The sequence below is a fragment of the Ruditapes philippinarum genome, unplaced genomic scaffold, assembly GCF_026571515.1.
Source record: "Ruditapes philippinarum isolate M1 unplaced genomic scaffold, ASM2657151v2 ctg1741_1_1_1_1, whole genome shotgun sequence".
NCBI classification, from domain to species: Eukaryota; Metazoa; Mollusca; class Bivalvia; order Venerida; family Veneridae; genus Ruditapes; species Ruditapes philippinarum.
Window position 1 is genome coordinate 6166 of NW_026860551.1, and position 24944 is coordinate 31109.

At 32.2% G+C, this 24944-nt stretch overlaps 1 protein-coding gene across 1 annotated transcript; it reads left to right on the plus strand.

Moving 5' to 3' along the window:
- The first annotated feature begins 309 nt into the window (after positions 1 to 309).
- On the plus strand, positions 310 to 23956 carry LOC132760579 (WD repeat-containing protein 89-like). The gene is made up of 11 exons (XM_060752582.1): positions 310 to 406; positions 2626 to 2710; positions 3285 to 3334; positions 4314 to 4425; positions 7303 to 7441; positions 7672 to 7890; positions 8839 to 8883; positions 20297 to 20376; positions 21343 to 21451; positions 22515 to 22604; positions 23120 to 23956. The coding sequence occupies exons 1-11, from the start codon at positions 310 to 312 to the stop codon at positions 23168 to 23170; spliced, it is 1077 nt and encodes a 358-aa protein (XP_060608565.1). The 3' UTR covers positions 23171 to 23956.
- Positions 23957 to 24944: the final 988 nt, after the last annotated feature.

A 24944-nucleotide genomic window follows, 5' to 3' on the forward strand; every position in this document is an offset into this window, starting at 1 on the left:
AATTAAAAAAGCAACAACAAAAAAAACCCAAAAAAAACATTTGATCCAGATTTCTTACATTTTCCATGTGGATTTAACCAAGTGTAAATAATTAAAATCCTAAAGGCCAAATTTACCTTTACTATGCACCTTTTGGGATTTAACAGTTTAAAATAAGATTGTGGCAAATGCCCATGAAATTTTTTATCAATATTTGAAAATACTTGAAAGTGTGCCTATTGTAGAGTGTAGACCCATTCACTTTAAACCTTTTAAATGTATGTATTTAATGTATTTTATTTCAGTCACTGAACATGAACAACAGAATCAATGTTTGAAAGTTTAAGTCTGGTAGAGAAATCTGCTGTGTCGTTAGACAATGTTGAAGAAGATTATGTCTTAGATGTGGCTGCCACAAAGGTACATTGTATATAAATTATTGTAACAGGTTGATCTTAAGCATTAATGGTAGCTGTGACTAAGGGTGTAACGGTTTAACCGGTATACCGATATATTGCAATATGAAAAAATTAAATTTCGAACCGCGGTACGATTTTTGGAAAACCGGTATTTTATAAAAATCATCATTTTCAATTAATTGCCTTCTAATTTTGTACAAATTTCACATAAAATCTTTAATTGGCAAATTTTGTTGGCGCCAACGTAAGATAAAAGTATCCGACAACTAGTACACTTAAAAGTCAATAAGCGGCCGCATAATTTACATAAGCGGCCCATATGTGAAAGGTCACACACGACTAGTTTTTGTTTATCAAATTGTGTGACACTACTTTCTATTTATCAACATTTTTGTTAAGTTTCTACTAAAAATATATACATATATATAATAAATATATAAATGTTACTCCATCTTTACATCAAAACATATACACGACAATACGTATTGCAATATATTGCAATACGCTTCAGCAAAATGGCAATATATTGCAATACGGTTTTTGCTGTATTGTTACACCCCTAGCTGTGACTTTACCTATGACCGTCTTGGAGTAGATGAAAGCTAGTTTCCACCAGCCTTCATGAAGAATTGGTTTAACCTGTTGGTTTGAATGGTTTCCATTATCAATATTCCTCACTAAGGTCATACCTATCTCGGTACCACAATAGTTTTGCTAGCTTGACTATTCTAAGAATAGGGAGAGCCATTGTACCTCCCCTGCATCGGGACAGAGTCACATTGTTCTTGGCCGATAAATGACCCTTATTGATTTTGAGGTCATTAGGTCAAAGGCCAATTGATATATAACTAGAAACTTAAATTTCAGTTTCCTGCTTTCATTTTAAAAAGAATTAAATTCTACTGAAATGTTGAAATATATATTCTTATGAAATGTGCATGTTGGTCAATTTCTTTTGCCATCAGTTAATGTGTTTAGTGGCTGCATGGCCAAATGGATAACGCGTGTGACTAGTACTATAATGATAACATGCTGTGTGGGATCAAACCCTGTCAGGGGCAATCGGTTGTTTTCATGAGCAAGAAATTTACCACTCATTGCTTAGTACTGGTTGGTTGTAGGAATGGATTCAAGAGTGTTTCAAATTTCCACACAATCAAACTAAAATGAATTAGTATAAACTTTTTACATGAATTGTCAAGAGCATCAAACTTCACAGAAAGGTTGAATTCTAATAAACTCACATAAAGTTTTATTATTAAGCATAATCAATGAAAATTTCTTGTCCATTTCATGAAACAGTGGAGATGGTGATTATATAGCAGCTACCAACCAAAAAATCATAAATAAAAGGTTTTCTCAAAAGGGCCAAACTTGCTTTAATGTAGGGGGGAATTTGAAGGGAAAAGTACAATTTATTACCCTGCTTAAAAACCCTTTTTAGTTTGCCAAATAAAAAAAATATTTTGATAACCCTTTACAGTGAAAAATTTTAAAATATCAGTAGTTTTGGGCTTTTTTTTAATGTGGATGAAAAACAAAATTAATATTACCCCCCCAACCCAAATACCCTTTTCCACAGTAAAAGTGCTTTATTACCAAATCACCCCCAATTGGGGACATATCAATTTTTAAGAATGAAAAAAAATTTTTTGAAATTTTACATGATAAGTAATTTTTTTAAAGAGAAAAATGTGATTCATTTATTTGATGATGTCATGAATTTAGGAGTTTTAATTTTTTTACGGCAAAAATTTGTAAAAATGACTGAAAACCATGGAATAATAGAGAAAAAATTGTTACTTAAGTATGTAAGAATAAAATATATTTCACTTATGAGCACCAGCTCTTATATTTTCAAAAAAGTATTACACCTGGTGTTCAATCTGTGAAAAATACATATTTCAGACTTATAATATATAGCATGTAAAATTCAATATTTGATTTAATCAACCCATAACCTGTTGAATATATTAAGTTGACTTGTCCAGAGTCGATTTTTTTAACTGTTTAATATAAATTTTGTTGATATCAAGATGAAAAATTTGAGTTTGGTCCGTCAACAGTATAGATCTTAGTCATGTTGTATGGATGTGCAAGATGTGCTGGCTCTATACTGGTGCCAAAGGCTAATCAATTTTGATTCCAGCAGGTCAAGGGTTGATGCTTATTATATATATTATATACATGTGTATATATGAATGTTTTGTATTTTATATACATGTAGGTCATTCTGATACTATAAGTGGGATAAGCTGGGGAAAGACAGAGCCTCACCTACTTTATTCATCATCGAAAGATAAAACTATTAGGTATATCTCATTATTAAAGTGACATTTTTGCTCATCCAGTTTGTGAACAGGTGAAAGTCAAAATATGTTTACATTTTGCCATAATTCCTTTCAATTTTTTTAACTTACTTGGCATGAATGATAAATAACTCGCGTTTAATATCAGTCATAAACAATTTGTTTTACTTTTTCAACGCCTAGTTACTATATTTACTGTGATATAATTATTTCCCGTCAGTTCTGTAGGTTCAAATATCAAAAATGTGAAAATAGACCAACTAAAATAATTTGGTATAAACTAAACTAAAATGGGCCAACAAAGAGAGGTCTCTTCTGAAATAAAAACCAAATATCCTGTATAGATTTTTATTGACAAGGAAAAAATCAACAAGTCATAATGTGATGTTATTTATTTAATTTACCAAGTTATGGTCAAAATAGGTAGAGATGATATTTTATTTTGTGAACATAATGGTCAAATACTATTTTTAGAGCTACACATATGTTCTTTTGAAATTTTTGTGTATACCAGTAGACTGAATAATTTTTGGCAACTTGGTTTTCATTGAAGGTATTATTTCGATAACAATTTCAGATGTTGGGATACAAGAACTAAATTATCAAAAGAAGTTCAGAAATTCAGAGGTAGGTCACTTTTTATGTATCATCACATTCTATGTCAGGCATTATAAAGTTTAGCTCAACAAAAAAGAAAAAATTAATTCTACTCACCCTGGTGCTAGCATATGAATCCATGACATGACACCTAGATTAAGTGATAAGGACTATCCCACTTTTTCACTAGACCCATTGTGGTATTTGCTTGAAACTTTGAAAACTTTCCTAAGACCATCATCTCCATTATTAATTTAAATAAACAAATGTATTTTCCTATGTTTTGCCCTTTTTTGATCAGGTTTTGCAATTTTGATCCTGGTTATTAGATTGGTCTATGATGGCATGCAATAGACAGGCAGGCATCTAACAAGATGCTTTGCTGTCAATAACTAAAGTTAGATTGACTTATCGTAATCAAACTTGCTGTATGGAAAGTTTATGTGAAGACTTTGCCTGGGATTGCTTTTGGGCCACCTAGGGTCAAGGTCACTGTTACTAAAAGTAGAAAAACAGTTTCCTTTCAATAACTAGTTAGGAATAGAATATTTCAATGAAATTTGGTGTGTTGCAAGCTTATGTGAAGACCTCACTTAGGATTGCTTTTGGGCCATGTAGGATCAAGGTTGCTGTTACTAAAAATAGAAAATTTGGTATCCAGTCAATATTGAGGGTTTGAAATGAAACTTAGTGGTCGGTCACTTGCAGAGAAATTGGTTATTACAGAATAATTACACAGGAAAGCTGTTAAGTTGGTTCAACCACTGAAATATGAAAAAAAATGTGTTAAATCAAAATAAAAACCAGAAAAACATCAGTAAACTTATATCAATTAAACTCATCAATAATGAGGTGTCTTTTCTTGACAGTGGACCTAAAATTTTAAGAGAAACTACATGTATGTGTATCAAACAAAACTTAAAAAAATGTATTGACATTACGGTAAATGCAACATGTATCAGTCCTCTAAATTATATGATATATTGTTGATATATATTGTGTTGTATAGGATCTACTGAAACAGAGAATATGTTTACATGTATTGACATCAACGCTGATGATAGAGTTCTGTGTTCTGGCCAGGAAGCTGATAAGGAAGAAAATGCCTTCATTTTATTCTGGTAAATATGAACACTCCGAGTAGTCAGTAACAATAAGCTACTTCCCCTTAAAAACTGAATTTTTTTAAACCCTTTTTGACCTTTTCATTTAAAATACCCTTAAAGGGATTTGATCACCTTTATTGTGGACTAAAACCATTCATCATGTTTAAAGGGGGGAAATATTTCACAAGATATTTACTGACCTGAATGGGCAAACAGTGCAGAACAGGGATTTGAGATGGCAAAATCTTGGTCTGTTAACTCTGTTTGCATGGGTTTTGATTCATTTTTTGCTACCAGTTTGGCTTTAAAGGGCCCCTCAGTTTACCATTTTACATTATGTAACCTGATGACAGGCTGAAATTTGCTAAAGTGTTTTGTGTTATAAAGATAATACAGATAAAATAAATTCTGCCTTGATTGTTTGTACCATTTAACACCCTTGTTAATTTATGTTTAAATTAAAATGCTTTTTTTTGGTTCCTAATAATATCTTATTAAATCTTGACAAAATAGAAATATTTAATAATTTATGAACTACAAAATTTCCAAATAATTCATTCCTTTACTCCTCATCTTTCTATGTACACATTATAATGTGAGACGCATAACCCTCAAAACAAAAGCACTCTGGTCTAAAAATGACAATTTCCTATGTACAATGACTTTAAAAGTTTTATGTATACCTGCAGATTATGTATACCTGCACATGTATTTAAATGAAATACAAAATAAACCCAATGCTATAAATTTTTATACTTGTTTTTTCGGGGTTTTAAAAAGAAAAAGGGAAACTTCTGGGTTTGCATACAGTGAACCCCAAATCAAGATGATATTACCCGGGTTCGTTTGTTTTTTTTGGGGTTGGGTTTTAAGGGCATCCCTACTTTTATAAAGTTCATATAAAGGATTTTTTACAGTTTTTTAACCATGGGGGAGGAAGCCCTCAGGTCCTACTTTTGCATTATTCAGGCATGAACCTTGAGGGCACCGGGAAAAAAAATCACAGCCCTTTTCCATTATGGAAAAGTGGATAGTGTCCCCAAACTTGAAAGAATAAAGTCCCTTACAGGATTTGAAACACAAAATGTGAGGGGGAAGGGGGTTCCCAAAATCAAAAAACTTTAACCCCAGCCATGGGTTTTTCCCCCTATATTACCTGGGAAATTTATTTTTTTATTTAAAAATACTTAATTTTGTAAAATGATTTAAAAAAGGAAATTTCAGCATGATTTGACAATCCCTTTAGATAACTAGTCATCATGTTTGTAGTTATAAGTTGTTTCTTTGATCTTTTAAAAAAAATATCAAACTTTGAGGATTAAAAATTGACTGTAGTACACTGTCATTTGTTGGTATTACCTGACATGTTATTTTATTTTTATCCAACACAACAGTTATAAGCATACTAAAATGTATAGTACTTTGTTTGAAATTATTTATCTGTACAAAAATTAAATGCATCTATAATCATATTTTGTCTGTTTTTAGCTCACCTGTCACAAAGTGACAGGGTGAGCTTTTGTGATCGCTTTTCGTCCGGCGTCCGTCCGTCCATAAACTTTTACTTTAAATGACATCTCCTCATAAACCGCTGAGCCAATTTCATCCAAACTTCACAGGAATGTTCCTTTGGTGGTCACCTTTAAAAATTGTTCAAAGAATTTAATTCCATGCAGAACTCTGGTTGCCATGGCAACCAGAAGAAAAAACTTTAAATATCTTCTTTTAAAAAACCCAAAGACCTAGAGCTTATAACATCTTCTAGTGAGTGTCTACCAAGTTTGTTCAAATAAAAGCCCTGGGGTCAAAATTTGCCCCGCCCCAGGGGGTCATTGATTTTCCCTATATGCATATAGTAAAAACTTAAAAAATCTTCTTTTTAAGAATCCAAAGAGCTAGAGCTAAGATATTTAGCATGAAACATCTTCTCATGAGTGTCTACCAAGTTTGTTCAAATAAAAGCCCTGGGGTCAAAATTGGCCCCGCCCCAGGGGGTCATTGATTTTCGCTTTATGCATATAGTAAAAACTTAAAAAATCTTCTTTTAAAGAACTCAAAGAGCTAGAGCTAAGATATTTAGCATGAAACATGTTCTAATAGGTGTCTACCAAGTTTGTTCAAATAAAAGCCCTGGGGTCAATATTGGCCCCGCCCCGGGGGTCATTGATTTTCCTTATATGTGTATAACAAAAACTTAAAAAATCTTCTTTGAAAAAACCCAAATAGCTAGAGTTTACATATTAAGCATGAAACATCTTCTAGTGAGTGTCTATAAAGTTTGTTCAAATAAAAGCCCTGGGGTCAAAATTGGCCCCGCCCTGGGGGGGGGGTCATTGATTTTTACTTATATGTGTATAGCAAAAACTTAAAAATCTTCTTTGAAAAAACCCAAATAGCTACTGTTTAGATAATAAGCATTAAAGATCTTCTACTAAGTGTCTACAAAGCTTGTTCAAATAAAAGCCCTGGGGTTAAAACTGGCCCCGCCCCAGGGGTGTCATTGTTTTTAACTATATGTGTATAGTAAAATATTAAAAAATCTTCTTTTGAAAAACCCAATGAGCTAGAGCTTAGATGTTAAGCATGAAACATCTTCTTATGGATGTCTTAACAAGTTTGTTCAAATAAAAGCCCTTTGGGTTAAATTGGCCCTGCCGGGGGCGGGGGAGGTCATTGTTTTTCATTATATGTGTGTAATAAAAACTTAACATTATGAAACATCTTCTAATGGGTGTCTTCCAAGTTTGTTCAAATAAAAGTCCTGGGGTTTAAACTGGCCCCGCTCCCGGGGGCCTATATACTGGTGAGCGACCTCAGGGCCATCATGGCCCTCTTGTTGAATATTTTAAGTGTTAAAATGATTGTTCAGTGAGTATTGAATTGTTCAATGAGTATTGAATTCAATTCTACTCACCCTGTTGCATTGTCAATTGTTTTCTGTATATCTCTTGGTGAAAACAGAACTGATCAATACAGAAAGACAATTGAAAATCTGTGGAAAGAGAAGTTGAGAACATATCAACCTTTAGAAGTAAACACTAAAGAATAAAGCTGCAGACGGAATGCCTCAGTGGTCATTTCTCAGTGATGTTACATCACTTCCTTTGTTTTGTTTGAATAATCATGTATTTGTATGTATAATAAATGCTGCTGAAGAAGCCCGAAAGCTACATGTTGAATTTGAATAAGTGTTTTTAACTATAAGTAGCAAATTAGAGATTTTACTTGTCTGTATATAGATATATTTATTTAATTTTGTAGGTATGTTTTCACCCCAGTAATGCTAACAGTCTAGCTACGGGATCTATGGATGGCCTGGCATGTTTATTTGATATATCAGAAACTGATGAAGACGAAGCTCTATCTTACACATGGAACACTTGCTCTACTGTGGCTAAACTTGGCTGGTGTGGGGAGAACTTTAACAATGTTTATTGTACAACACATATAGATACCTTACATGTCTGGGATTCCATAGAGGTAAATATCTTTAAAGCCTTACTATTTTGAACTTGTTTTATTGTTTAAAAGTATGTCTCTATTATTTTGGTAAAAAAAAGTTCATTATATTGAAAATATAAGTTATATTATTGATTTAATTTACAGGAATTTTTCTCTTCAGGCAAATAATTTTTGCCTGTTTGTCTGTTTGTAATGTCCATTAGAACTAATTGTGTTTATTATTTCTTGTGAAGGTAATAATATTGAAGTTAACAATCTTTATAGGACTGATATTTTACTTGTAATGTTGTTATGCTTGATTTGAGCTGTGTCCTTGACAGTGATAGCATTATGCAAGCAAATTATGCAGTTGGTTTGATAATACATATCAGATGGCCAGTCTTTCATAAGGCAGTTTGTAAAGTTTTAAATGTCTTGTAAATGGATACTACTGTCAATGTATTATATATTTTAGCACTATAAAGCTGGAGTTATTTTTTTTATCCATATGCTGCTGGATTTTTGTTATGGATTGGCCTTGCTTTTAATTTGGAACAGTCCATTTAAGATTAAAGATATCAAAATAAAAAGATTGATCATTTGCCAGGCTGGCCTGGCTCTACACTGGTAGCAAAGGCTAATCAATAATGGACATTTATATTTCTATAGTTAAAACCAACAATTTTATCTTGGGTTAGAATATATTCAGCTGGGTTTTGAAGGTAGTTGTTTCTACTCAAATGCCTGATTGATTCACCAGTCAGCTCTACAAGTCCCCTATGACCTTTTTGCATAATGACCTAGAGTATTAAATTTTAAGCCTAGCAGTAACTTTCATTATTAACAGTGTACTAATATCAGGTAAATTGTAGATGTGCTAGATACAAATTTCCAAACTCATGCAAAGAAAAGTAACTCTTACTAAGTATTTAAATGATGATAATTTGATTTGCCTCCCTTGTCACACAGTATTTGTATTTTTTGTAGGGAGATCCTGTTTTAGAAGTTACAGATTTAAAAGATGTTCTTAAGGTAAGATCTTCAAGTAATTAATTATTTCATATATTATTAGCCTGTCTGTTTTGAAGAAAAGTCAGGCTATTATAATTGCTGCAGCTTTGTTGTTGACATTGTTGTTGTGCAAAAACTTTACTGTTGCCCATTATTCAAACATTTGAAAGTTATCAATATGAAACTTGGAATACTTGTTAATCATGACATGTTGCAGTTGTGAGACAAGGGGCATAATTCTGAAAGCTATATTTTTGGAGTTAAGCCCTTTTTAGCTCACCTGTCACAAAGTGACAGGGTGAGCTTTTGTGACCGCCTTTCGTCCGGCGTCCGTCCGTCGTCCGTCCGTCGTCCGTAAACTTTTACTTTAAATGACATCTTCTCATAAACCACTAAGCCAATTTCATCCAAACTTCACAGGAATGTTCCTTTGGTGGTCACCTTTGAAAATTGTTCAAAGAATTTAATTCCATGCAGAACTCTGGTTGCCATGGCAACCAAAAGAAAAAACTTTAAATATCTTCTTCTAAAAAACCCAAAGAGCTAGAGCTTAGATATTTGGCATGAAACATCTTCTAGTGAGTGTCTACCAAGTTTGTTCAAATAAAAGCCCTGGGGTCAAAATTGGCCCTGCCCCAGGGGTCATTGATTTTCCCTATATGCAATTAGTAAAAACTTAAAAATTCTTCTTTTAAAGAACTCAAAGAGCTAGAGCTAAGATATTTAGCATGAAACATCCTCTAATGGGTGTCTACCAAGTTTGTTCAAATAAAAGCCCTTGGGTCAAAATTGGCCCTGCCCCAGGGGGTCATTGATTTTCCCTATATGCATATAGTAAAAACTTATAAAATCTTCTTTTAAAGAACCCAAAAAGCTAGAGCTAAGATATTTAGCGTGAAACATCCTCTAATGGGTGTCTACCAAGTTTGTTCAAATAAAAGCCCTGGGGTCAAAATTGGCCCCGCCCCAAGGGGTCATTGATTTTCCCTATATGCATATTGTAAAAACTTATAAAATCTTCTTTTAAAGAACCCAAAGAGCTACAGCTAAGATATTTAGCATGAAACATTCTCTTATGGGTGTCTACCAAGTTTGTTCAAATAAAAGCCCTGGGGTCAAAATTGGCCCCGCCCCAGGGGGTCATTGATTTTCCCTATATGCATATAGTAAAAACTTATATAATCTTCTTTTAAAGAACCCAAAGAGCTAGAGGTAAGATATTTAGCATGAAACATCCTCTAATGGGTGTCTACCAAGTTTGTTCAAATAAAAGCCCTGGGGTAAAAATTGGCCCCGCCCCAGGGGGTCATTGATTTTCCCTATATGCATATAGTAAAAAATTAAAAAATCTTCTTTTAAAGAACCCAAAGAGCTAGAGCTAAGATATTTAGCATGAAACATGTTCTAATGGATGTCTACCAAGTTTGTTCAAATAAGAGCCCTGGGGTCAAAATTGGCCCCACCCCAGGGGGTCATTTATTTTCCTTATATGTGTAAAGCAAAAACTTAAAAAATCTTCTTTGAAAAAAAACCAAATAGCTAGAGTTTAGATACTAAGCATGAAACATCTTCTAGTGAGTGTCTACTAAGTTTGTTCTTTTAAAGGCCCTGGGGTCAAAATTGGCCCCGCCTAGGGGGTCATTTATTTTCCTTATATGTTTAGAGCAAAAACTTAAAAATCTTCTTTGAAAAAACTCAAATAGCTAGAGTTTAGATATTAAGCATGTAGCATCTTCTAGTGAGTGTCTACAAAGTTTGTTGAAATGAAAGCCCTGGGGTCAAAATTGGCCCCTCCCCGGGGGACATTGATTTTCCATATATGTGTATAGCAAAAACTTTAAAATCTTCTTTGAAAAAACCCGAATAGCTAGAGTTTAGATATTAAGCATGAAACATTTTCTAGTAAGTGTCTACAAAGATTGTTCAAATAAAAGCCCTTGGGTCAAAACTGGCCCTGCCCCAGGTGTGTCATTGTTTTTAACTATATGTGTAAAGAAAAAACTTGACCAGCTAGACCTTAGATGTTTAGCATGAAACATCTTCTAATGGGTGTCTACCAAGTTTGTTCAAATAAAAGCCTTGGGATTTAAACTGGCCCCGCTCCGGGGGCCTATATACAGGTGAGCGACTTCAGGGCCATCATGGCCCTCTTGTTTAACTTTTGTTAATTTTTGTCAAAATTATTGATACATGTAGTTGTTGCCCTTGACTGAGTGTTAATATAGCATGCAGTTGTGTTCAACTTAATATCTAGGGTCACACACACTGACATAAAAACAACATTACTTAAAAACATTAAACCATACTTTTTTTTCAACAGAAAACTTAAATTAATTATATCCAATTTAAAAAACAAATCGAGTAAATTCTGCTGTTAAATTTTGAAAATCAGCTCCGATTTAGAATGGCAGTGTGATCCTTGAATAATTTTTAGTTTTAGTTTTTCTGTTAAAAAAAAAAAAAGAACTATTACGTATGATCACTGCGTCCTTATTGTCATTGTGCACAAACTTTAATGTAGCCCATTATTTGAACATTTCAAAAATCATCAACATGAAACTTTGGAGTTACGCGTGTAAGTTATGCTTGTAAGCTTTGCTTGTAAGTTATGCTTGTAAGTTATGCTTGTAAGTTATGCTTGTAAGCTAAGCTTGTAAGTTATGCTTGTAAGTTATGCTTGTAAGTTATGCTTGTAAGCTAAGCTTGTAAGTTATGCTTGTAAGCTATGCTTGTAAGTTACGCGTGTAAGTTACGCGTGTAAGTTATGCATTGTAAGCTATGCTTGTAAGTTATGCTTGTAAGTTATGCTTGTAAGCTAAGCTTGTAAGTTATGCAAAAAGTTGTAATTTTAGCAGATGAGCGTGAGAACACTGCATACGATGCTCTTCTTAATATAATACTGGTATATGACAAAGCAATATGGTATAAATGAGTCAAGATTTTTATTCTAATGTATTTTCATGTATTTGATATAATAATGTGAGGGCCTTCGTGACTAAATGGTTAAGGTTGTTGACTTAAAACCACTTTCCCCTCACCACAAGGGACTTTAGATTCTTTTATGTAAAGTTGGGGGTCTACTCGGTTTTAATGGGGGGGCATAGGTTTTTTCTCACCATGCTGGAAGGGAAAATGCCTTTCATGTTAAATGGACAACAAAACCCAACCAATACTGTTACATTCACTCATTGTCCGCTCTAAAATGTGTCTCTCTTCGTAGTGCTTTTAAACTGGCTATAATGTAGCTTCTTTATCTGTAAGGGACAAGCCAGTATTTTTTCTTTTCAATTTTCAATTGTTTCCTGTTTTCCAGAATTATTGTTTCTTTGATGGTTGCCTGTGAAATAAGCAACAGATTCGCCATTTCTTTAATTTAATTCCATGATCATATAGATTTGCTTTGAAGTTTTTCCAGTAAGGGACTAAGTTGTTTTCTGACCATTGTTGCAAAGCTTTTCATTTTTTCTATATTTTGCACAACAAAATGATTATGTATTCTGGAAAAACGGGTTGAGAGAATAATCCGAAAATTTGCACACAAGTTATTTATTAAAACCTCCATTGAATGGTACACAAAACTTGAAAAATATTTCCAGTTCCGTCATGTAATTTCAATTAGAGCGGCATCAGTACTTATAGTGTAGTACTTAAGTAGTAGAACCAGTACTTGCAAGATATGAAGTACCATTACCAGTACCAGCACTAGATTTTGCAGCTCTGATTCCAAAATCTACAAAATACCGCACCACTGCTGCACAATGCATTCTTTGGACACTTAGACTTGAACAATATAAATATCTTAAAAACTTTTGCATGTTTTTTTTTTTGGACATCTACAAATGTTTTAAAAATTTTGCAGCTTGGGTCACTAAAAGCAACCTTAACACTGGCTTTTGCATTAAAGAATTGTGACCCTTTCTAGCAATGTATATTAGGTGAACTATCCAGGGTTATCATGGCCTTCTTGTTTTGTTCCCGATTAACCTTATTTTAGAACTCAAAGAAAGTTTTTTTTAGAAATGCAGAATGAATGCAGTCTCCAATGCACTTAAGATTTTCTAGAACTTAATTTTAAAACATATGTAAACAAAAGAAGTCTGGCTGTCCATGGATCATAAGTTACACTACTGACAAGCATATGGCATGCACTTTATCTTTGTATATCCCTTCAGTAAGAATATGTAACATTTGAGTATTAACAAAGCAAAATAAGTTAAAGACAAATCTTTTACTCTTGAATTTTGAACATAGTAAAAAGCATTTATTAACCAAGTTTACAAATTTTAAAAAGCCTGGTGGTTAGAATGGCGAATGGCAGACGAGCAGGCAGTTGGTCAGGTGGGTGAGCAGTTGGGCGTGAAACAATTGTTTTCTTGTCGATATTATTAAAAAATTGTAATCAAACTTGTTATACAACAGCAGCCTGGTTTCAAGGCATTGCCTTATTTCTTGTTTAATCCATTTATGTTGGGTCACTTGACATCTACCTCCAGTTTTATATCAAAAAAGAAAGAGAGTATTATTATGCAATCTTTTTACCAGCTGGTCAGACTTTTCAAAACTACCATACTTATTTCACATAAGTGTGTGGTAAAATTGATTTTTCAATATCAAACAAAATTGAAAGAATAGTCTCAAGTAAAAGAAAAAAATCAACAACAAAAACTTGTTATTGAAAAGATATGTACATGCCGATATAGTGTAGAACTTAAATAAACAAAAATTACCGCATATTCAATATTTTGATATTTATTCAATATAAGGTGATTTAATGTATGCCATATTTTGACACAATTTTACATTGCATTTCAAAAGATAAGAAACTTTGATGACATTTAAGTTATCGTGCACTTGAAATGGCAATTATTTCCATATCAATGTCTTTAGTGCCGTATTTCCGTTAATTGTCAACTAAATCATTTTTCTTTCTCTTGCTTACGTCACTTTACAAACCGAATACAATCTAATACATCGGGTGGGGGTTGTTATCAACCTTGAATTCTGCATAAATTGAATAGTTTCGTCACATTGAAGGATATTTGAACTATTACCTAAGCTTGGTTTTATATCTTGTATTTATAATAAATAATAATAGTGGGAAATAATTTTCAGAGTTATAATTGGTTTCCAATTTGTTATGACACACTGTAGCATGACACAAGGAATGTTCCATTTTGTAAACTTCTTTGCTATAAAAAATTAATATCTGTTATCGATCTTTTCCTTCCAAAGATTATATTAACTCTTACCAAGCTAAATTTCTGAAATGGACTTGCCCATCTTATAAAGTGGACAAAACCATTCATCATTTTCAGGGGAAATTTTTAAAGTATACACTGACTGGTAAGTGAATGGTGCAGACTATGATCAGAAAGCACAAATGTGCTGGCAGGTCTTGGTCTGCTCTGGTTGCATGGGTAGAATCTGCTGTCACCACAGGCTAAGATATAATTAATTGATTATTCCTCTTATTAATTAATTTTTATATTTATTAATTGGATATAAAATAAATTTTTCATTAAATTGATATACATTTGTTTTGTATTAGAATACTCATTTTAATTTTTTTGGCTTTTTACGTGGGAATCCTTACTAAAAGACTTTTGAAGGGGGGGGGAGGGGCTTAGTTGCAGGGCAAATTGCTAATATCATTTTCAAATTACATGTATATTATTATCATTCCTGAAAAAAAATAACAATAATTTTCCTTACATTTTGAATTCCTTAAGAAACTGAAAATATTGTAAGATGTTAAAAACACCATTATTGTTACTATCACTATTTGTCCTTTTTATTTTGCATAATGGTATTTAATATCTGTATCTTAAATTCATCTGAATCGCTACTAGGTCTTTAGATGACTTTAGTGAAGTAATTGTTCATGTGTACCGTATGTAAGTCAACTCTGTTAATAAACACATGTAAATCTAGGAGCTGTCAAGACTGGGAAAATCAACATTTGCTTCCATGGATAATTGCCTTCCCCCAGACATTTGCCCCCATTTATTGTCAAGACGGACATTTGCCCCCTCATCTATTTTGGATGGATGGACATTTGCCCCAGCTCCCCCCATGTTAAATTTGACATATGAATATAGATTGAATTTCAAGTAAAAAGTAATTTCCAGTTTTTGGTATGATATAATCTAAATCTTTCCAAAAAATCATTCAGAATTTTGGATTAAGAAATTACATAATTTCAGTAGTATGAATAACATGGAAAATTTTAAAAGAAATTACAGGCTATGATTATTTAAAAATCAGTTTTATCAGTATTAAATTTAATAAAGTGTTATTAATTTATGTAATATATAATTTTTTTAACAGATCAATTTTACCAGTATTTAATTCAACCAAGCATTATTGTACAATATACAATATAATTATTATCATTTGAAGAGCAATTTTACTTCACCATTCACTATTTCATCAAAATTTGCTTTGATATTCTAAACACTCAAACATTTTAAAATGTATTATTAAATATATTACGATTTAATAGATTTTTATTTACAAACGGACAGGCTTTGAATCTGATCCTATTTATAGTTTTATTTACACCAAAATAGCTAAATGGGTCATATTTAACAGCGTTTATATTGAATAGGGTATGTTAGAATGCATTGAGCTGTAGGGGACTTGTTGTAAGTCTTTGAATGGATAGATTTTTCTTATTTGTTTAGCAGTAAGCTTCAAGTTATCGGCGGAGACAATCTGTATTTAGAGTACTAGTGAATATGATATATTTGATTATTTACATAAGTCATTGCTTATTAAAGCAAGAATTGAAAAGGTGTTCTAAATATAGCTCCGTTCCGTTGAATGATGGTTTATTTATCAATTATTGTGAAAAGGATAGCTGGCCGTGGGAGGCAATTTGTATTTAATAGCGGTACCTATATGGCTGTTAAAATCACAGCCTTGGTGGTAGCAATGTAATTTTTTCTTTTCACGATGCTTTGGAATGCGATTTAAATGTATTGATAATGTTATACTAGTATTAATTTGAATAACTGTTGTTTTTTTTGTACGCATGTTTAAATTTTGCATGCATAAAGTACATGCAAAGTGCATGTTTGTGAATAATTTTGAGAAAAGATTTTTCTAATTATTGTTATACAAAATCAGTTACATGTATATATTATTAGTTTATAACGATTTTTTTTCACAGGTTATATGACCTGATATAAATGGTTGTTTTCATATATAATCTGAGCAGCTAGGCGAGGGTTATGTTGCAAACAACTGTTTATATATGGTCATATAACCTATCAAGAATCTTTATAACAAATTTATGATAAAGCAGATTTCTTCAAAAATGGACAGCAGTTTTATATATAAAATTATATAAACGCCATGATAAGGCAGCGAAAAGCGGTGTTACAAACATGCAGTATTATAAGATTTTCATATATTCATATAATTATTAGCTGAATTGATGACATAGGTTTTTGAATAGATAAAACAATTTTTTTTCAACTTTCTGAAGATTCGGCACAAAAAAGTTTAAAAAGCTTGATAAATTAAATTGGTTGAATGGGTGCTGAAAGTTTAATAAGATACACAATGCCACAGTGCCCTGGTTAAATCCTGGATTGTTCTATAAATTTTGTCTCAGGCCTGGAAATGTCCCGGAGATAATTTTGTCATAAATTGTTTTAAAAACAATATTGTTATTAAGTTAAACAATTAAACCAAGGATTCAAATCAATATCTTTACTATGTAACTCAGTGCTTTTTTCCTAGACAGCACTCAATCTCAAAATTGAAAAAGGAAAAAAAATGCACTATGACGTATTTGATGACATTTTGCAATACTGTATTTTATTATCAGATAACCGAAGGAACTGTTTCTCTGTAGTTATTGGAAACAAAAAGATTTAATAACATTCTGGAATAACACTAACAGAGTGAAGCTTATCAGAAAGATGTAGAAAATAATAATCATAAACAATTAAACACCAATTAAACTGTCTTCAGTTCTGCAATTATGTAATTGCCCTTATAAAGACAGATGGATATCTATGATATCTGACTAATTTTATTCAGTTGTAAACTATGTTATAATTATATGTGATTGGATAAAAAGGTCATATTGATACAGAAATGTCAGATACAGGCTTCCTTACCGCCACTGTTTAATAAGCTTTGATTGTCTTCTTAAGAATATTCATTTATTTGGCTGGAACTGAAAGTGACTATCCTTTGCCATCTGTGCAGTCTGGCCTGACCTTATACAGTTGGTAGCTACAATTTTTTCTTTCATTTATGTAAATTGAAATGAACTGTTCCAAATTAATATTATACAAATTCAGCAAGTTGAGAGTTAAAAACAAAAAAAAAACCCCAGATACGACCTTAGTATGGACACATCTCAATATTTTGACTACAAGATCAACTGATTTTACATATACGTAGATATTACTCAGGCATGAACGATAATTTGAATCTTTTGAAAACATTCTGTATATAGAAACAATTTCAATCGCAAGAAAAGAATCAAAAGATAATAACTATATCATTGTAAAATCAAGAATTTTTTGTCTGAAACTCAAAGGAGTAGAATTTTTAAGACATTTTACAAATGATGAATTTCAGAACACAGACCAGAATTGCATTAAAGAAGCGGGGGAGTAATTATTATTTTCTGACAGCCTCAAATTGACACATGCATGTTTTGTTGTGTGAACCATACAATCGCTCTTGGTGAGATTGTCAAAATCTTTAAGTTCATGACATAGCTTTTCACAGGTCACTTTATCTTCAAAACAGTTTGTTTTTCTCAAGGTTTTAAACTCCCCGAATGTATTGATATATTATAATAATTGAATAGAATCATGAGAAAATATTTAGTTACTTAAATGTCATTTTATTAATAAAACCTTTGTTGTATCCAACTTCTTGTTTGTGTATATACTTATTTTCTTGACTTGGAAACTCTTAAAGAGTTCTAATGTCCTCAACATTTGAGATCATTCAGTGAAAGAAATAGAGATAGAAAAGGTTTGAAGAAGATTTGCAGAATATCGAAAAATTATTATGCAGACACGGCACAATGATTTTACTGGAATCGTTCAGGCGAAACATATTTACTGCAAAGTTATTACTAATTTTTGTGGTTTTCATGGATAGGTAAATCAAGAATTTAAGGTCCAAAGAAATTCCATTTCATCTGCTGTAAGGTGATTTTGCTTCACATTATTTACATTTGAAAAATTTGGAAAAGTTAAACAGTCCACAAATTTAGGTAGCCACAAAAATATTCTTTTTGACAAAACCACTTAATTTCATGCCCGCAAAATTAAGTGAATTCACAGTATTTATTCAGAAAAAATGGTTCATGCAAGTTCTTTCAGCATAAATGAACTGTTTTTCAGTTCGCTTTATGAGCTTTATCCTTACTGATGCCATAATTACTATGTCGTTACCTCATGCCGTAATTATGACCTGTACTCTGTCATTGTCACTTACTAACCCAATCAAACATAATAAATTTATGACATCAGTTATCGTCAGATACCCACATTAATACATGTTATGTTACATGTTATCCAAAGATGGACATCAGTAAGACTTGAACCTAAGATACACTAATTCAGTTTTTAAAATTTAAACTACATGATAATCGTCCCTTTTAATGTGGAGTTTTAACACATTCTCTGACGTCTGCTTTGTCAGTACTTTATTGGCTGTAAAAAGAGCATGAATTTGTATGAAATTAATTTTTTGTTTGTTGAAAAGTATTCCAGTTACAATATTTGGAATAGAATATCAATATATAATTACTATATTGTACTTTGATACAAATATAAAAATAAAAACTTCCTGTTCTGAAATAAAATTTCAGTTTCCAAGGCCCGTTGTAGCCATGTATAAATATTTTGTAAATATTATCATTTCTTCTATAGCCGTAACTCGCATACTTTCTTGACTTTAGAGATACAATAGACGGCATAACCCTTTTATTAACCGGTAATTCAATAACATTTAATTTGACAATCTAATGGATGGCAAGGTCACATTGTTTAAGTCAATCTTAAATCAAATTTACTTTTCAATAGGGACGGACTATTTTTTTTGTACTTTAAAAGGAATTTAAAGTACATAAATAATATTTTTCTCTGATTCAGTCGTAGATTTCAATGTCATTTGAGTTCATATTACCCTGTTTGTCATTCTGATATATTCAGAGCAATTATTTACACTAGAAATGTAAAAAGTACCTTATTTTTACATAAAAGTGTTGGTTTTTCTTTTGGAATCATGCCCACTTGGTTAGTTCACTTAGGAAGAGCTTCCTACTCTCTAAACCTGAAAGTTGTAAAAAAAAAAAAGGATATTTCACTTTTAATATAGTATGCTTTGTAAAACAGTGATAGATGTAAACCAAATAACTTTCCTTATAAAAATTGAACTTGAGCTATAGTTTGGTAAAACCCAATAATAAAAATTTTAAGCTTTTCTTATTTTAAGAATTTTTTTTTGGAATTTTCCCTAAAAATAATGGTTTTGTTCAGACCAAAAGATGGTCAAGTCAATATAAGATAATAAGCATGGTACTGGTTGATAATATACTGATAATATTCAAACATTAGTGTTAGGAGTATCTAAAAATTTAATTGAGCTTTAGTTAAATAATGATGTCTTAATATTTAAATTTTTTGACTTAACATTTGATGAGAGATGAAAGGGAAAGTTCACTGATAATAAGGACAAAGGAAAAGTTCTTATTAAATAAGAAAATAAAGTAAATATTTGATAAATTTCAATGATTTATTCAGATGTATAGTGGTAAATATTTGTTTGATACTACCATCTGTAAGTAGTTAGGTATTTGCTGGGCTCAGGTTACCTACATTGGGTATCTAGGATAGGTTTTAATAAACAGAATACAATGAAAAATGTTTTGTTGACCTCTTTCTATGTCAAAGGGTGGAGAGAGACCTTCTTATTTTGTATTTCCTTAAAAAAAATTTAAAAATCGGTCCACTTAACTGAATGAGAATGTAATTTTAGACCCTGTCTTATAAGGGCTTCGACTTATAGAGAGAAAATTGAGGACTTGCTACAGAACTGCTATAACTCATATGACATTATTATTGGAGTTACAACAATTGAGCACCGAGCCCAGGTAATATGGTTTGATTTGATCATGGCTTTTAAAATGAGCAGACCCAGTGGTTCAGTGGTATTATGTCGAAAACGTATCCAGGGGTAGCAAAGTTTAATCCCTTGCTGTTATCACTAAATTACCATACTACAAGACTTCAGCAATGAAGATCTCGTCTAATGATGCTTAAAATGTTGATCCAGTTTTATCTCTTGTAATGCAGGAACTGAAAGTGATCAGCTTTTGGCATTGGTGATCACTTGCATGTTTGTGTATGAAATATGCATGATTATATTAAATGATAGATATTGTTATATATTTCAGGGCAAAGATGGTATTGACTACATCGTAGATTGTTTGACCAGTGATAAGCTTGAGCTTCACCTGTTAGCAGGCCAGCATAGGTAAGTCACCACTAGTAAATAAGTTATGGTTCCAAGTCAAACTTGTCTGTAAAGACCACTTTCTGGTTCAGACCACTTTATTGTCTGGTTGAGCCACCTTTCTGTTTGACCTTTTCTTGTTAAGGTCAGTTTTTGATGTGGTTGAGAACCTTGGTTTAGACTCTTTTGGCTTGACTGTTCAAAGAATAGGAAAAGCAATTGTACTCACACCGGCATAGGCCTGGACGTCACACTTTTGTCTGTGCCTGCACATTGGCATCTGCAAAACTGCTGTAAGGAATGGGTTGAAATTTCACACACTTATTTGAGTACTAACAGGGTTCACTGTCTTCTCTATGGCCCATAACCCTAACATGGATTTTGACAGAATTATGGCCAGTTTTGTAGGGAGAAAATTGTTCTTCATTCAGTCTCTTGTTACACGGTCAAGCACTGAGAATAGTTGAGGGTATTGTCCTACTGACAACTCTTGTACTGGTTGAGACTTTTTCTGGTGTGGATGAGGTTACTTTCTTTTGGAAACCATTTGCTGGTGGAAATAAAAGGAAATTTTCATCAAGTTGCCATAGCAACAATGTTGTTTAATGTTTTTTTTTCAATTCAACAGATATGATATAGTCTTTTCTTTTTCGTATCTAAGATATCATAATAGTAAAGATTTTTTCTTAATAATGAAAGAATGAGGACCTGATGCGTTCCTCCACCTATAAAGCTGGAAAGTTACCACATGACCTTGGCAGAGTCAATGTGAGCCGAAACTCAACAAAATAAATAAACTTTTCTTATCAGTTATGTCATAACAAAGTACCAGGTTACGTTCAGTTCATGACCCCTGATTTTGCAGCCAATCATGTAAAGTTTGCTGTTTTGATTCATTTTGTTTTATACTTGTTTAATAAAACCAAGCAGTATATTCTGTCTTACAAGATTTTTAATGATATTTTATTTTTGACTTTCTTATTTAAGTGGAGAGCTGAAGATAATTGAGTTATCCAGGAAAGGAATTCCAAAAGTTACATGTATGTTAAATGGAGGACATTCTTCAACAGTACGCTGTCTTCACTGGAATTCTAAAGTAAGTTTACAAGGATTGATACGAAATGATTTGTCAATCTGATGATTCACCCCACTTTAGTGTTAATTGCCTAAGATAAGTAAAGATTCGCCACACCTTAACCCATTTCTTCATGAGCATTTTGTAAAAAATGGCTGTTTTCTGACATTGAATAGCTTCCTGTTACAAGTTCAAACTGCTATAAAACTATAAAAAATGCTTCAATACTGATCAAACTTGGCACAAATGTTGACTGGACCATAGCCTTTGTAACAGCATGCTCAATCTTAAATTTCCTGTTACCATGGCAATGGGGGGACATCTCAAAATTGTCAAAAATCACTATTTTGTGTTGTTGTTTTCCATCAAAACTGATTTCAAGGTGCTGCAACTTCCCAATGGATTAAGATAGAGTCAAAGGTTTTTCAGCGTTAGTTACATGTTACCTTAAGATCAACTTGAGGCCATCACTTTTTTAACAACATTACTCAAATGAAAAGCAGTGTTTGGGGCCTAAATAGGGCATTTTTTCACTATTTTAGGCCTCAAAAAAAAGGGGGGGGGGGAAAGCTGTCAAAACATGTCTTTATGAAGTAAAGGATTAAAATAATCTAAAGAAACATACTTTAAATTATTAAAATTAATAAATGATTGACTAAAATGATGTTATGATGTTTGGCATATGTATTATATATTTGTTTAATGTTTGTTTTTTAGAATTTTTCTTTTAGGTTATTAATGTTAAATTTTATAATGATTTGCCAAAGTTCACTGATGATTCAATAAAAATCTTAACAACATATTTTAAATCATTTATGTTCAAGAATGTTTTAAGTTTAACATAATATATATTTTTTTATATATTTTTTGCTGAAAAACAAACTGCTCTGTTTTCCCAGATAGTTGGTATGCATTGAAATATGACACTTTTAGTTTAATAATTTTTAGACTATTGGAAGAATAGGGAGAGTTATTGTACTTAACTAGGTGAGAATCATAGAGAGAGATACTTTATATGACCCTCTTTTCCGTGATTTTGTCCAGTATTAAATGAGTCACATCTATTTCATGTGTATATTTTCAGGAGAAAATGTTGGTGACCGGAGCTGAGGATTCATTGCTATGTTTATGGTCTACCAAGCCAGATACACAACAACACGTAGCTGCCAATAAGGTCAGACTTGAGACATTGTCTTTACGCTTTTGTGTATAATTCTTCGCATCTGCCTGGATTGTTCTGGTTTTTTTTTATCCCATGACTATTTAATTGATGGTCGAGGATTTATTCCCCAACAATTACATATTTTATATAATTTGACCCATATGAAATATGGTACTATATTAGTCAAATACATGTATACTTCATATTTATTAAAATACAAATATGAAAGTGACTTAAGTCAAAATTTATGCTTATTTTTGAGCATGGGCAAAACTTGAGGTGGCTCTTGGTCTTAAAATGATATACTGATATTGCATAAATGTTACATCGACACATCATTTATATACATTGTAATTACAATAATATGAATTTCATGTTGTATTCTAAGAGAAGCACTGGTAGCTTTATAAAAGGCAGTCATGGTATGTTATTCTGGATAAACAAAAGTTTAATTTTCTAGCATTTCTCTTTTTCATGTACATTGTATTTGATGATATGTTTTTAAAAATTGTTTTTGTTTATTTCAGGCAAAATTAAAATCAAAGAAAACAGTGACCAAGCGGAAAAATCCATATTGATAAAACATCAGTTTCATGTCACACATGATCATAAAGCAGAGACAAAAGACCAGTCTCAAAATGCTCTTCTGCCATTGGTCAAAATCAAGTCTGGAATTTTGAGTAACCAATCAGATGCCAGAGAATAGACTGGTTATGAGAAATCAAATTTTATTCAGCTAAACAAGGACTCCCTGCAGTCAGGATGTAATCTTGCCCTTTGTGGGTCCAAGAAAATATGAGATGTCAAATTCTGACATTTTATCTATGAATTTGTCCAAAGTTCAATTTTGCTGTTTTTGTAATTACTTTTACATGACCAGACATAACATCTATTGTGCTGAATAAATTTTGTTATGACAAGGACAACTTTTTAAACATGTGATACAAATTTTACATTTTATGTTGTGTTTTGCTTTTGGGGGGATGTTATTATTTTATTTTGTTCTTGTATGGCATTTTAAAAAACACTGTTTTTTGATGAGCAAGTAGAGGTCTTTTGGTCTCGGTAAAATGTTTAAGATTTTGGTCAATGAACTTGAAGTATGACTTTTAAGTTTACACAGCAACAGATGGTGTTTATTGACTGAATATTAGAAAAAAAAAGTAATGCAAGCAATTATTATGTCTGGAAATAGATTTTTATGAATAAAAAATAGAAATTATGAAAGTTGTTTATGAATGTTTTTCATCACTTGATAATCACACAGTAACTCTAATCTGGGACATATGGTAAGTAAATTTAAGTCCCAGCTCCAATTAATTAAAATTTCTAAATAAAGCAACCTCAGAATTTAATAATACATATATAAGTATGATTGTGCTAATGCTAAATCTTCCAAACTTTCATATGAATATCAGTAAAAAGCAAATGGCATACCTAATTGTTCAATTGTATTTGACAGACAGATGACCATTTTGCTGATTGGGGTGGGGGGAGGGGGCAGTAATGATATAATTTTGTGATCATTGCACAGCTGGAAGCTGATATTATGGCTAGAGTTTTAGTGAAGTCTGTGAAATTTAGATGAAAGCATAAAGCAGAAAAATTAAGCTTATTTTGTCTTATAAAAATTTGACATAAATATCATTTAGTGTGTGGTATGAAAGTTGAAGAAGCACCTACTTACAGACTTTCTTAATAAATGGTCCTATTTTAGGAAATTGTCATATTTTGGTGCAATGCTGAATAAAAATGACATTTACATTATACAAATTTGAAACTGCCCCTTGTTTGTCCATCTTTCAGTCTGGATGTAACCATTCATCATTTCTAGGGAAACATTTCAAAGTAAATCTACTGACTGGAGATTGTACAGAGCAGGTTATGATGGCACAGTTGTGTCGTGCCAGCAGCCGGATCTTGGTCTGCACATGCTAGGGGGTTAAGGGACTTCAGTGCCGAAACACAAGCATTGAGTAGCCACTACTATAAGTGAAGCGGTGGCCTACTGGATAGGATACTAGTACCTGCCCTTCAACCTGGGGATCATGTTTTCAAGCCCTACTCTGGGCACTTTAAGCTTAACAAAATAATGGTACAGTTTGGTCAGAATACATGGTTAACCTTGCATGCCTCCTATATTGTCTATGTGACATAGGAATGTTAGCATATTGCTTCAAGTACGTGTACTAGAAAGCTATTTAAGACTTAAGGCTATTTAAGAAAATCTAGTAGTGGATAAAATATCCATCTTATGTTAAATAGTACAGAATGCACCAGTGCACTGTTATGTGCAATGTTATGAAAGCCTAAGTAAAAAGTTATGTTATTTATCAAAAATCCTTTTGTTGG